Source organism: Lytechinus variegatus, chromosome 17, assembly GCF_018143015.1.
Source record: "Lytechinus variegatus isolate NC3 chromosome 17, Lvar_3.0, whole genome shotgun sequence".
In the NCBI taxonomy this organism is placed as follows: domain Eukaryota; kingdom Metazoa; phylum Echinodermata; class Echinoidea; order Temnopleuroida; family Toxopneustidae; genus Lytechinus; species Lytechinus variegatus.
The window spans coordinates 29,994,797-30,010,744 of NC_054756.1; the positions used below are offsets into that span (position 1 = coordinate 29,994,797).

The 15,948-nt window shown below is 36.8% G+C and overlaps 1 protein-coding gene across 2 annotated transcripts in view; it reads right to left on the bottom strand.

The window, feature by feature from the left end:
• LOC121430941 (sodium-coupled monocarboxylate transporter 1-like) overlaps window positions 1-15,948 on the bottom strand; it is a 65,883-nt gene that overhangs the window by 35,091 nt on the left and 14,844 nt on the right. For both annotated transcript variants that reach the window (XM_041628377.1, XM_041628378.1), the window contains exon 2: window positions 7,917-7,982. In XM_041628377.1, coding sequence (XP_041484311.1) covers window positions 7,917-7,982 — 66 coding nt within the window. The remainder of the gene's footprint in view (window positions 1-7,916; window positions 7,983-15,948) is intronic.

Genomic DNA, 15,948 nt, shown 5'->3' on the forward strand with positions numbered 1-15,948 from the left:
GTTGTTGGGTGTCTGGAAAACGAAGACAGAAGACCGGGGATCGCATCCGTCTAGCTAAAATAAACCATTATTATATTCAGATCAAATTCAGGAATATTCTGATATCATGTAGTCAGTTATGATTGGTTGATAAGTTAATGATTAATTGCAAGGATATCGTTATCAGCTAGGGCATAATTAATACATAACAATTATAACGTACAATACACCTCATACTGCGCAATCACGTACAAGCAGTCTCAACTTAACTGCCGTTTGCAACTACCATCGACATTACGCGTGTCCCCGGTCTTCCGTCTTCGTTTTCCAGACCTGTTGTTGGGTGTCTGGAAAACGAAGACAGAAGACCGGGGATCGCGTATAATTTTGTCTAGCTAAGGTAGGCCTATCATTCAGCACCATGCATTCAAGAATATTTTGATCTTGGATACGTCATCTGCCATGATTGGCTGCAGATAAGTTATGGTTATTTGTGTGAATGGTTCTAGGACAATTACCCCCGGACAATTACCCCCCGAGGACAATTACCCCCCGGACAATTTAACTACCCCCGGACTACTACCCCGTGGACAATCACCCCCGGACAATTCCCCCCGGACAACTACCCCCGGACAATAAGCCCCGAGGACACTTACCCCCCGGACAATTATCCTCGAGGACAATTACCCACTGGACAATAACCCCCGAGGACAATTATCCCCCGGACAATTTCCCCTGCCTGAGGACAATTACCCCCATAAAATCATCCCTTCTCTCCAGCATCAATGTTAGAAGCGGGACCCTTTTTAAGTTTTGGTCGGTGGCACAGGTTTTTCGAAATATTTTCTACTTTATCTTACCTTGATAATTTTTTCTTTCTGTTTGATATTGCTCTTTTTCCTTTTCTCTCACTTTCTTCTTTTTTCCGTTTTTTTTTCTTTAGCGGCGCCTTCTGCATCATAAAAAATTGGGGGGGGGGGGGGGGGTCTTGCACCCGAAATCTCCCGTTTGGCTATGCATATATTCATCAGAAAATGTGTAAACTGGCCCTCATACTAAGTTTTCATAGATCAATTGAACACGATTAGTCATAATAATCACAAATGCTGAATATCTCCGATTCCAATAATATTGATCTCATTTTTTGAATATTTATTTCGGGTTCAATTTCAGGAAAGAAATCAGGCAAATAGATAAAACGTAAAAAGACACCTTTATAGGTAAAAATATATTGAAAGTCGATAACGCATCTATCAACACTAACACTGTCAAGTAGGACTTATAATCCTGTTATTTTAAAACAATTCAACTAATAAGAAGCTAAAAATTATGAAACGATTGGTGCACATTCCAGCAAGCTCAAAAACTTTATGCAAAGATAATACAAACAAGAACACCTTGTAATTTTACCATTTAGGCCCTAAATGGTAAAATTACAAGGTGTTTTTTGTGTTTTACTCTTGGGTGAAAGCAACATTAAAGAAGGAAATTAAGTACCAAAATTACTAAATTGTAAACAATTGTAAAGAATATGACATAATCAAAAACAGTGTTTTTTCTAAACAAATTCTGAAAATTTTTGGAATCGCATGTATATATTTTAACCTGAAAATTGACTATTCTGGGCAATGTTTGTGAACCTGAACAAGATGCGTATGTAACTAGATAATTACTGCAAGCGCAAAGCGCGAGCAGAAATTGTTATTAACTGTCCTAGCATTATCGAAAAGGGACCTGTTAAGGACTGTTTATAGGTACCCACGAAGACGCCATATTTCAATAAAGCATTTTTTTAACATTCCGACCTAAAAGAATGGTAATTACTTTTTGTATCAATAAAAGGGATAGGTATGTAACGAAACAATGGATGCGAGCGCGAAGCGCGAGAGGAAAAAAGAAGAGATTTCAGACCTAAAAGCGGGACACTATTCATATTTTGTAAATCATAAATAAGATATAGTTAATTGGCATGATTGGGTATCATTACTAATGCGATCGTGAAGCGCGAGCAGACAATTTTTGATATTATGATGTGAAACTGGATAATTTAAATAGATTTTAAATAAAGAACATGCAGGCTATCGCGCATGTTTTAGATTTAGACCTAGAATCTGGGCAATCTGGGCACTCTGAATACATTCTTTAATGGAACATTATGGACAATAGGAACTTGGCAAATCAAACAATGTGACCACGCAGCGTGAGCTTTAAAAAAATGCTGATATGTAGACAATAAAACGGACATTTTACAGAGCACTTAAATTTGTGAATGAAAAAAAATATTGAAAGCTCGATGTCCGAGCTAATTATGTTTTGTATAATAAATTCAAAACTTGCTCAATATCAGCCTACATGTATTGAGCAAGATATGAATCTCATCGAACAGGCAATCCTGGCGCGAAGCGCAAGCAAAGATTTTTTTATAGTACCATGAAATTCTTTTTGGCAAGTCTTCCCTCACATTACTTCATTCACTCGTCTTCCTCCTCTTATTTTCCACTTATCTTTTCTTCTTCTTTTCCTTTTATCTTTTCTTCTTTCTCCCTTTTTTTGCTCTGCCAATTTTTTTTCAGGGGGGGGGGCACACCAAATCTCAGGGAGGGGGGCTCCCAGCCCCCCCCCCCTGAGACAGCCACTGTTGTGTTCTTTAATTTCTTTCTTTTTCCTCTTGTTTTTTCTGTTTTCTATTCAGATTTTATGTTAGCATTTTCGCATCCCGTTTATTTTTGGCTCTTTTCCTTCCCTTTCCCGCCTAAAATTTCCGTTTCACTTTGCCATCTCTTTATTTCTAACCCCTTCCTCACTTGTTTATTAGTAGGCCCTATTTCAGGATGATTATTTGTTCACTCCAATTATTATGTCCCTTTTCCTTTCTCCTCTTGTTTCTTTATTCTCTTTCCCTCTCTCATTGTTTAAATGCGAGACTAAGAGATCCAAATGTCGATTCCTAGAGAGAGTTAGCCGATTCTGCGGTGCAATTAGACCAAATGCCAATTCTGCATCGGCTTTTGGTTCTGAACCAAAAGCCGATGCACGTGTAAACAGGGTAATTTTCTTCAAAACGCGTACTGACAGACTGAATGTTGATGTCTCGAAATGTACGCGTGGGAACGTCTCGGGTTTAACCGCAAAGTAGTATGCGTGCGACGCACTCGTGTTTCATGTTCGCCGACCGTATGGAAAACGTTCTACAAGGGCGCGCTTCCCACCTGTCTTAGGTCCATGACATTGCTTTCTATTACAATTAGGTTTATTTTATACGGAGCTTTTAAAGGGATGGTCCGGGGTGAAAGTATGTATATCTTATTGAATAGAGTATAATTCACTGAGTAAAATACGGAAAATTTCATCAAAATCGGATAACAAAGTTATTGAATTTTAAAATTTAGCAATATTTTGTGAAAACAGTCGTCATGAATATTCATTAGGTTGGCTGATGATGTCACATTTCCACTTGTTCTTTTGTATTTTAGTATGTGAAATTAGGTTTATTCAAATTTTTTCATCCAAGAACTAGAAAAATTGGATTGGCAACTGATTTAGTGCAACAAATATTTATTGCTGCAACTTATTTCATTATAAGGGAGACATATTATTCGCACGAATATAAAATAATGTAAAAATTATGATTATATTTAATAACATAGGAAAACGGAAAGTGGAGATGTGACAATATCAGCCCACCTAATGAATATTCAAGACGACTGTTTTCACAATATATTGCTAAACTTTAAATTTCAATAACTTAATATTACTTGTTATCCGATTTTTGATAAAATTTTCGGCACATTGCTCAGTGAATTCTACTCTATGTATTAAAATATAAATATTTTCAGCCCGGACCATCCCTTTTTAAGTGCCATCAACATGGCGAGAAACTTAATCATGCCATCGACATCCGGGGGGGGGGGGGGGGGGTGGCACTAAGTATACAATGCATAGTGTGTATGTGCCGCGGAGGGGACCCCCATTTTTACACTCGAATTTCCGTTCCAAGGCATAGCATTTTCGTCTTATTAAGAAAAAAGATCAAAGAAAGCCGCTCCAAGGCATAGTTTTTTGCCTCGCCCGCGGCACACCCAGTTTTGGTCGAGTGCCCCCCCCCCCGGGGTCCACATAGGCTATAATAATTTTATGACCTTTTATAAGTCGACTTGGCGAGATATCGTATCTAGTCATGGCAACAGTTTTTATAAGTCGACTTGAAGAAAACGAAGTACAATTGCACGAAAACGTGTCCGTATAGCACGCTATAAGTGGTAATTAGCTAGACAAAATCCCCGGTCTTCAGTCTTCGTTTTCCAGACACCCAACAACAGGTCTGGAAAACGAAGATCGAAGACCGGGGACGTGCGTTATGTCCCCGGTAGTAAAATTTTAATGCCAGCTGAGCTGAGTGCGATATATTGCTCAATCAATTATCATTCACATCACGATATCCATAACATTAATCATTAACTTATCAGCCAATTATAACTGATTACATATCCAATATCAGAATTTGATCTGAAAATAATAATGGTTTATTTTAGCTAGACGAATGCGATCCCCGGTCTTCTGTCTTCGTTTTCCAGTCACCCAACAACAGGTTTGGAAAACGAAGACCGAAGACCGGGGACATGCGTAATGTCAATGGTAGTAAAATAGTTGCAAACGCCAGTTAAGTTGAGTCTGCTTGTACGTGATTGCGCAGTATGAGGTGTATTGTATGCAAGTTTATGACAGTTTTGAGAACTGCAATGGCTGAATTCCATGGGTAAAATATGTACATTAATTATAATTGTTATGTATCCTTATTAATTATGTCCTAGCTGATAACGATATTAATAACCATAACTTATCCGCAGCCAATCATAGCAGATGACGTATCCAAGATCAAAATATTCCTGAATTTGATCTGAATATTATAGGCCTATCTTAGCTAGACAAATTAATACGCGATCCCCGGTCTTCTGTCTTCGTTTTCCAGACACCCAACAACAGGTTTGGAAAACGAAGACCGAAGACCGGGGACATGTGTTATGTCAATGGTAGTAAAATTGCAAATGCCAGCTGAGCGCGATATATTGCTCAATCAATTATCATTCACATCACGATATCCATACAATTAATCATTAACTTATCAGCAAATTATAACTGATCCAATATCAGAATATTCCTGAATTTGATCTGAATATAATAATGGTTTATTTTAGCTAGACGGATGCGATCCCCGGTCTTCTGTCTTCGTTTTCCAGACACCCAACAACAGGTCTGGAAAACGAAGACGGAAGACCGGGGACACGCGTAATGTCAATGGTAGTTGCAAACGGCAGTTAAGTTGAGACTGCTTGTACGTGATTGCGCAGTATGGGGTGTATTGTACGTTATAATTGTTATGTATTAATTATGCCCTAGCTGATAACGATATCCTTACAATTAATCATTAACTTATCAACCAATCATAACTGACTACATATCCAATATCAGAATATTCCTGAATTTGATCTGAATATAATAATGGTTTATTTTAGCTAGACGGATGCGATCCCCGGTCTTCTGTCTTCGTTTTCCAGACACCCAACAACAGGTCTGGAAAACGAAGACGGAAGACCGGGGACACGCGTAATGTCAATGGTAGTTGCAAACGGCAGTTAAGTTGAGACTGCTTGTACGTGATTGCGCAGTATGAGGTGTACTGTACGTTATAATTGTTATGTATTAATTATGCCCTAGCTGATGATAACGATATCCTTACAATTAATCATTAACTTATCAACCAATCATAACTGACTACATATCCAATATCAGAATATTCCTGAATTTGATCTGAATATAATAATGGTTTATTTTAGCTAGACGGATGCGATGGCCCCGGTCTTCTGTCTTCGTTTTCCAGACACCCAACAACAGGTCTGGAAAACGAAGATCGAAGACCGGGACATGCGTTATGTCAATGGTATAAAATTTTAATGCCAGCTGAGCTGAGCGCGATATATTGCTCAATCAATTATCATTCACATTACGATATCCATACAATTAATCATTAACCAATCATAATTCATTACATATCCAATATCAGAATATTCCTGAATTTGATCTGAATATAATAATGGTTTATTTTAGCTAGACGGATGCGATGGCCCCGGTCTTCTGTCTTCGTTTTCCAGACACCCAACAACAGGTCTGGAAAACGAAGATCGAAGACCGGGGACATGCGTTATGTCAATGGTATAAAATTTTAATGTCAGCTGAGCTGAGCGCGATATATTGCTCAATCAATTATCATTCACATTACGATATCCATACAATTAATCATTAACCAATCATAATTCATTACATATCCAATATCAGAATATTCCTGAATTTGATCTGAATATAATAATGGTTTATTTTAGCTAGACGGATGCGATGGCCCCGGTCTGCTGTCTTCGTTTTCCAGACACCCAACAACAGGTCTGGAAAACGAAGATCGAAGACCGGGGACATGCGTTATGTCAATGGTATAAAATTTTAATGCCAGCTGAGCTGAGCGCGATATATTGCTCAATCAATTATCATTCACATTACGATATCCATACAATTAATCATTAACCAATCATAATTCATTACATATCCAATATCAGAATATTCCTGAATTTGCATGATCTGAATATAATAATGGTTTATTTTAGCTAGACGGATGCGATGGCCCCGGTCTTCTGTCTTCGTTTTCCAGACACCCAACAACAGGTCTGGAAAACGAAGATCGAAGACCGGGGACATGCGTTATGTCAATGGGAGAACATGTGTAGGGGGCAAGGTCCAAAGTCCATTCTAACCCGCGCACGTGTTTTGTACACACTTTGCACTGCTTTGTACACGCTTCGTGCGTGAACTACAAACGCTTTCACACGAGTGTGATACGTGTCCCCGGTCTTCGGTCTTCGGTCTTCGTTTTCCAGACACCCCCTCCCTTCCCCATTATTTTTATTTTGGTTAATGTTTAAAACCTTTAAATATTCCCATTTTTTATAGTGTCGCGTTTACGTATTACGCTCTAGTGCAATCTTCTTTTCTTCTTCTTTGCTAATAAGTAACTTTTCCTTTATCTCTTCAGGAGTTGGTGGTTTACCCTTCCCTCTCCCTTGATATATTTAATATTTGATTAGCAAAATTATATGATTAAGTAATTGTATGTTTTCGGTTGTTTCCTCCAGACCAATATGGATTTCCATCCAGCTTAGTTTTTTGAGAATTGGAAGGCTAAACAACTTACTACTCCGTTCCCACAAATCCCCTAGTTTTTCACATTAAAAAAATAAATGCTTATATGTTTCATCGTATTTGCTACAGAAAGAACATTTGTCACTTGCTATAAAATGAAACCTGTGTAAGTGATGATTCAGAAAGATTATATTGTATAACATTTTAAATTGAAATTCTCTCAATAATGAATAACGAATCGATTGCAACAACGCTCCGATCAATAAAAAGATTACGCTTCGAAAAAGTCCAGGGATTGAAAAAATATACATCATGGGGATATATTTTCACAAATTCTTGGGTTTGGGTCTCATCTATCCAATGAAAGTAAAAGTTTTGATAGAATGTTAACCTTGAGTGAGCACTGTCCATGTTTGTAAATCAGTTTGTGCAGAAATGCTCATTTTCACGCTGTGTCAAGGAAAAGACGCGAAAATAAACGGACCGTGCGGTACATTTCTAATACATTTCTTTTGCACATCATTTTAGCCAATTTAAATAAAAAGGTACATTTAAACACATTGTAACAGCTATATCGTCATTTGCTTAAAGAATTTGTACCAATGTTTAAATGTGGAAAGAGCTTCAGGATATTACAAATACACAATTTAACAGGATTAATTCTAAGTGTTAACTTTTTTTTGATACGCACTGTAGAATATAAAAAGAACGATAATTTTCTTTTAAAACTAAGAAATTAAAAAGTTCATTACCATTTGGGCGAAGAAGACGAGAGTTCCAAGAATTCTAGTTGCCTTGTTGAATCTCATTTCAAGATACTGCAAATGAGAAAAGAAAATAGAAAATAATGAGAATCGGCGAGATCTTATTTTCAATGAAAATTGTGGTGGGGGGGGGGGGGGGTGGTCATGATGAAATAACATTTTTTATTAAAGGAAACCTTTCGCTATTTTCAAGGTGATTGATAGCACGAATCAAAGTGGGGCACTTGTTGAAAGTCATGGATAACTCATTGAAAAAGGAAATAAATCTCATAGTTATTATTATCTTTTGAAATTTATTTAAATTCTAATCTTGCACATAATTTTTGAAAGTTGGAATGGGCAGCTGTTATTTGTAGTTCAAATAAACTCTGATCAAGTCAACACATGAGTGAATAGTCCTTATCAAAGGGATACTCCGGACTGAAAATAATAATATCGAAATGAGTAAAATTTACTTCGAAAAACGCTCAAAACATCATCAAAATCTGATAACCAAGAATAAAGTTAATGAATTTTAGACATTAGCAATATTTCATAACATTGTTATGCACAACATCATGAATATGCAATGGATGGGCCGATGATGTCATAATCCCTTTTCGATTTTTTTTAAATGTTATTACATTAAATAATTGTTTCATAATTATTTAAATACATGTGCGTATATGCCTTCATTGTAAAATAACAAGAGTAGCAGCAGTGATTATCTTAAACATTCAATCAGCAGTCATTAGATTTTCTTTTCATTCTTGGTGGACAAACTTTGAATAATTATAATTTTATATAATAAAACAAAAAGAATAAAAGGAGATATGACATCATCAGCGGACATTTGTTTGTTTGTTTGCATTTATTTCTGCGTTCAAAAACACAATACAAAATTATTTATAATTACAATCTACAAAATAATTCACAATATAAACAATGTGGTCATATTACATAATAAATACAAATAAGGATGTGAGTATAAATTAATCTTTTATAAATGTAAACATATACATATAATGTAATAAATGAACGCAGGAGACCGCCATCGTGAGCTGTTAGGCTTGAATTGATGGCGGCCTCATAAAAGATTCGTGACTAAAATTAATATTTACTGACCAAGTGGGTGCATTGCAAGCGCAGGTGCTGGTGCTGTGTATAGCAGTTGAGTAAAATCAGAATATTAAATAGCGAATGTGAATATTTGAGTGAATGTTTTAATTTGGAGGGTGGGGTTGATAAGATTGAATGATAGTTTTCTTTAGAGTGGCTTTTAATGAGTATATGGTTGAACACGTTTTAATATTGTTTGGAAGACCATTCCAAATGTCAGGACCATGGTGTCGTATTGATTTAGAGGCAATTAACAGTCTGGGGTTAGAGAGATGAAAGTTTCCGGATATGCGCGTTGGGTAAGTATGGACAGAACTATTAAATTTGAACATGTTATCAAAGGACGAAGGGAGCAGATTGTTAATATATTTAAACATAATTATAGTTATTTGAATAGTATATAAGTCGGCAATTTTTAATGTTTTCAGTTTAAAAAATAAAGGATCGGTGTGAGCCAAATAATGTGATCCTGTACAAATGCGAATTGCTCTTTTTTGTAATTTAAAAATAGAAGTAAGTTTTGTGGAACCACAATTAGCCCAAACAACGTTACAATATGTTACATACGGGAGTATTAACGAATTATACAATAGAAATAAAGTTTTGTGTGGTAAAATAAATTTCAACTTGGAAATTATTCCAATATTTCTCGAGATACATATAATGATATGGTGCAGATGTTCATTCCAAGACAAAGCTTGATCTATGATGACGCCTAAGAATCTAGATTGAGTCTTCCGCTCTAATGGTGTGCCGTCAATGAATTGGAGAATCTGTAATATGAGAATGTTTAAAATGGATGAAGTGGGTCTTTTTTTAGTTCAAGGATAGTTCATTAGCTTTAAACGAATTTAACGAATGATAACGGACATGGGACGTTTGTTGCTCCTATATGTTGCGGATTTACAGTTGATCCGTTCTAAAAGTTTTTTGCAGCTAAAAAATTTTGCGCGGACGAAATCACAGTGAACGGCTGCTCGATGGACAGAGCGTAACACGTCTGCAATGAATACACCATGTACACGACGGATGCACAGCGGTTTCAAACGGATGGCAAGACTCTTTTTTACGTTTTACATCTTCTTTGCATCCGTAAGTGCAGTGGGACCTAGCCTATTGATATTGAGCGTGCGATTGATCGCCCCCCACGCAATGGCCCGCGGGACGCCACTGTCGACGTCGTCACATCGTGTATTAACATTATAATCACGTATCATCACAGACACATGACCTTTAATTTTCCCTTTGCTAAAGGGTACGAAATGTAACGTAATTCAACACCATTGAAAGGAGACACAAACCTGAAATCGTGTAAATATTTGTGATATGAGACTAATCATTACAGAAGAAACAAGATTATAATAGAAAAAATCTAAATGAAATACAGTGGATGTGAGATAACATAAAAAGGACAGGACAAAAGCGGAAAAAAGAACTGTCAAATCTAATCTTCATGAAGTTCTAGCGCCTACGTTTTGGAAAAAGAAGTGATAACAATACTAATATTCTCGAGTAGAATAGAGGACTGGCTTTTAAATGCGCGTATTGGTCATACAATAACAATCTCTTTTAACTTCTCACCTTTGCTTTGGTTTACGAACTGGATTTTTTTCTGTAATATGTAATCCATGTAGTATATTTACGTGTTTTCTCTTGTATTCACATGGGCAAGATCAATTAATGAACATGCATGTTCTAAAATGAATCCCTCTCCGCAAACGTTTAGGCCTATATGTAGTTGTATTTTATCGCTAAACTAAACATGCATTTTTGAACATGCAGCAGATCACCTCATTATTCTTTAATACTTTTAGATCTTTCTTTTGACTGAGCAAAATATTCCAGAGTTTATACAAATACATTTTTTCACATCTTGCTTCGTACCCAAGGGCGTATAGGCTGGGGGGTGCACTGGATTCACGTGCACCCTCACGCTGAGGCAGAGGAGTTCCGACACTGGCAAGCAAAACGAAATTTGTACCCCTTCTTAATTCTGCAATCAATCAACAGCTGATTTGATTTTGATTGATTTGATTTTCCAAACTTTATATCGACCTCCCTAAGATGTGCACCCTCACCTACCGCGCCGCTTCCCAGAATGTGCACCTACCCATTCTGCACCCTTTGTTCTCCAAACATTTTTTTTTGCTCATTGTGCCCTTTCTGAGCATGCCCAGGACAAATTTCAAATTGAAACCCATTGAACACCCATTGGATGTTTAACTGGTTTCAATTTGGATTCCAATTGAGACCAATTTGCTATTACATGTAGTTCCATTTGAAACCAATTGGCTATTGATTCCAGTTGGAACAAAATTATAGTCCATTGGTTTCAATGGGGATCAATTACCAATATAATGGTTTCACTTGGGAAAAAATAATGGCTTATTGGTTTCAATGGGTACCCATTGTTTTATTCTCCATGCACTCCAAATTGAAACCAACTGCCAATTGGTACTCAGTTTGGATATTCAATGGGTTTTCAATAATGGAATTTTGTTCTGGGTGACCTAATTACAAAAAAATCAATATCTAGGACACACACGGCACTTGGTTTAGTCACATTAAACAAATAGTGGTATCAGATAATATAGGTTCAGGAAGCTAACTAAACAAAAGTATCTTCGTTCGTTCACATTATGTCATGAACATCAAATAAATGAAGATCATCGTAGCTCAAAAGTCAGTATTGCATTGTTATCTGTTATTGTATTTTCTAAATTTCTATCCCTACCTTGAAAGATACAGGGCTAAATAAATGGAAACCTGCAGGAAACACATTTTGTCGAGAGAGCTGTTTGCATTACATTTTTTTTTTTTGGGGGGGGGGGTGATTTGTCATTGAAAAAAATATGAATCACTTAAGAGCAGATATGTTTCAAAGATTTCGACTTCATTATATTTCGAACCCACTGACATATTTTCTACCTTCCCTCTACTTTGCTACAAGAAAGGGGGAGTTGTAGATCTAAGTCTGCAAGTGTAGATTCAAATTTCGCACTTTAGTGAATATTATGACATGTATGATATATGTCTTTTACAAAGTATCGTTGCTTTATAATATCACAAAAGAAGCCCGTAAAAACATTATATTTTTTTTTCGGGGGGGGGGGGGGCGGAGAATGCTCACTTTGTAAAAAAAACATGTTACTTAAGACCCTAATATGCAGCAGCAAAATTTACTTCATATCTTTCAGAATACCTACCCCATTTGCACTTGTAGGCCCGTATTCTGAAGTCGGGTTTAACTTAAACTCATGTTTAAAGTTGTGTTTAAGTATGGATAGCCAATTGCTACTTAAATCAATAACGGTAAAGATATCATATTTCAGCTCAATTGGCTCTCAAAATCATTCACAATAGTCTAGGAAGTATAAATAGATGATTATCTTCACCGTCGATGAATCAGGAAAGAGCACAGTAAACATAAGAAACATACAACTTAATAAATTTTTTGACACTTTTGGCTTCCCATTTTTTTGCACAGAGTTAGACCATGATCTAAGTTATACCTGACTTCAGGTACGGGCCAATAATGTTTAGATGGTAGAAAATAGGCATGAACAGTGTTGTTATTAAGACCAGCCACTCCCGATGTATGACAGACCAAACAACCAGAACATCGAACCATAAATGTACATTTCTGCTGGAGATACCAAGAACTGTTGTGGCTGAGATGAAGCCAGCGATCAAGGACAAGGATTCTGGTTATTGGGTGCATGTTGCGATTTGCCAGAAGGAACTCATCCCACTGTCATTCCCTTGTAATAATAATAATAATATGCAATAATAATAACATTGAACATGATATAGCGCATACTATTACCCCGGATTTACCATGGCTACCCTGATCGGACGCTCGAGCATTCAAGGAATTCCTTCCTGCCGGGTACCCATTTGGGTGGAGAGCGGAAAATGTAGATAAATGCCTTGCCAAACGACGCGGGTGCTGCGGTGGGATTATATCCCCGAACCTTGTGGTTCAAAGTTCGGAAACGTATCAACTGAGCCACAACACTTCTCCAAAGAATGAGAAGAATCGTCACCATTATTTATCATGGCATTGTCTATTATACTAATCAGCTTAATAGCCCTTGGACTGTAAACATAGAATAAGGATAGGGCAGTGATAATCATTGCCATCTATCAAGATGTATTTCATTTCCAGGCACACTATTGTTACTCCGGCTTTAGCTCGAGCTGCCTTCGAGCGCTAAAGTGCATTCAAGGAATTAATCCTGTCGGGTACCCATTCGCCTCACCTGGGCTTAGTACAGCACAATGTGGATATATTTCTTGCTGAAGGAAAATACACCATGGCTGGGATTCGAATCCACTACCCTCTCATTGAAAGAAGAGAGTCAGAACCACGTGATCACGATTAACAAACTTAAAGGCGCACAAAGGCTGCAATCCTTCGCGCAAAATAATGTGCAATCTGCGGCAAGAAGGAAAAAGGTACAATTTTTAACCATTTTAAGGAAAAAATCAATTGGATTGGAGAGGACCAAAATTTTGTGGGGATTCTGGGAGCAGCTCGAGAAATTTTCGACGTAGGTTTATTCAATACAATGGAAATGGCATATAATGAGCAGCATAATTGTGTGTACAATGGAGACTAGACTGCTTTGGCCAAGTCTGTCGCCCCTAGCCCCAAATATGTCTCTTTGTATTATGCGAAGGAACACAGCGACCGATTAAAAAAAAATCATTATATTCAAAATGCTTGAGAATGATTTTATAATCATTTCATCTCCATGTATAAACACCCATCAGACCCTGATTGGTGTATAATGTAGATGAGGGCATGTGGGAGCTTGTAGTGTCACTCTTTCCAGGCTTTACAGTAATCTATGCAGGAGTGAGCCAAATTCCTACTTTTAACAGCGATATCTTTAATTTGCAGAGATAAGACCTTTAACATAATATATCAAGGTACAATAGAGTATGGCAGAGGGTGGTGTTTTTAATGGTACCAACCCCTTTCGACGAGGGAATGTGATGACTGATGTTAAGTATTTGGAGCATTCTATTATGAACTTCCAAATAAATGTAAATCTATGAATTCTTTAAATTCCCAATCACATTAACCTGAGGCCTCGTTCGGGGGCAGGGGCGAAAATATAGATTCTTGACCCCCAATAATTTTGACAATACTATTCAGTGCAAAAACGTTTTTTTTTTAATCAGCGGAGAGCACTATGAAACCATTGTACTTGACATTAGAATACTATTATACATATAGAAAATTGTCATGTTTTCGGAGCTCTTAATTCATGCGCAAAATTTGGCGCAGATTGAGCGCGCCGAAAGATTTTTTAAATATTTTTTCACTCCACCCCCAACCCGAAATATTGATCGACAACCCTATACAGCTAACTCTAAACTAAAAATTTTAAATAACTTTAGCCTTGGTGAGGGAGAATATAAAGACCGAATCATTTTCTGACCCCCCTCCCTCCCAAAAAATTTATATATATCATTAAAAATTACACTATTTCAGATCGCGTTGACAAAAATAGACAAATCAGCTGCCGAGATCATATCCATTAAAGCCTTCATTGTTATGTAAGCTATAACTTACGGAGGAAAAAAGCATCCTAAATATGGAATCATTTCGACTCTTTCATGAAATGCCTAATAGTATTTTAATTATCTTATTATAAAAGGTTTTTTAAAAACAAGCAAGAGGTGCATTTATTTCCAAATCTAAGCAACATTATATCAACAGTCAGTTGAATCATGGACTTACAACTTTGTAAGTCCATGGTTTCACAGACCCACAATATTGGTTTTTATTTTATGTACATAGATCTGTTTATATATGGACTCTTACGATAATGGTAATAACAAGCTATATGCCATATACAGTTAATTCTTCAAACCCTTATCACTCAGAAGTGAGCTGATCCTTGGACTTTGACGTGTGGTCCGAATTATTGAGGATAAAGCACTGATTAAAGATTTACAGTTACCGAGTATATCAACATTCGAGAAATATACACCCAAAGATCCATAATACTTCTGTCCGTCTTATTCTGTTGTCATAGCAACGCACTAGCTGGGGCTCTGACTACCGGGACACATTGAAAAGACATTAAAAACAAAAATTTTCAGGCTCTCTCCCCCCACACAAAAACACTTGATTTATATGCACGTCCGTATGCAGAGGGGTAGGGGGCAAAAGTCATACAAATTTTCGAGAAAACATATCGAAAGTGTGGGAGCGAAGAGACAGAGCTTGGCTAATACAGTTATATGGGCGCTTTTGCATTGGCTTAGGTGAAATAGAAGAATTTGGTGCACACTTTTCGTGAATTCTGTGAAATTTTCAGTAAAATAATGTAAGTTCTTACAATTTATTGTGTGTGTGTGTAAGGGGGTCGGTTTCTACGTAATTGGTAAAAAAAATCCTATGGTTTAGAAATGGATCGCCGTTTTGGAGATGAATTCCTGAATACCAAATTGTATTAAAAGCTCAGCGACAATTTCCAATTGTATATGGCTTTAAGCTTAGATCACAACGAATGGTCATACTCAATCAGAGGAAGAATGAGGAATGGAAAAAGGTGCTTTCCCCTCCCTAATATTACAATTTAGAAATGTAGGTTTATCATCGTATTCAGTCGTATACAAGTCTTCGTAAGAACCCACCGAAAGTACGCTCAAAATCTCTCACTTTCATTACAAACAATCATGCAAGAATACTTTTCCAGTGATTAGCTCAGACGTTACACATAATATGAATATGTTTTGGAACATTGTAAATTCTACGATTTCCCCAAGGAAAAACTACTACTGTTTGTCTGTACACGGTCAACTATAAATTTGACATTGTTCTAAAGGTCTATCCGTATTCAATTACTTAATACGTTCGATTTCACATTTTAAGCAGACCACAGAACTAATTTGGAATTTCTTT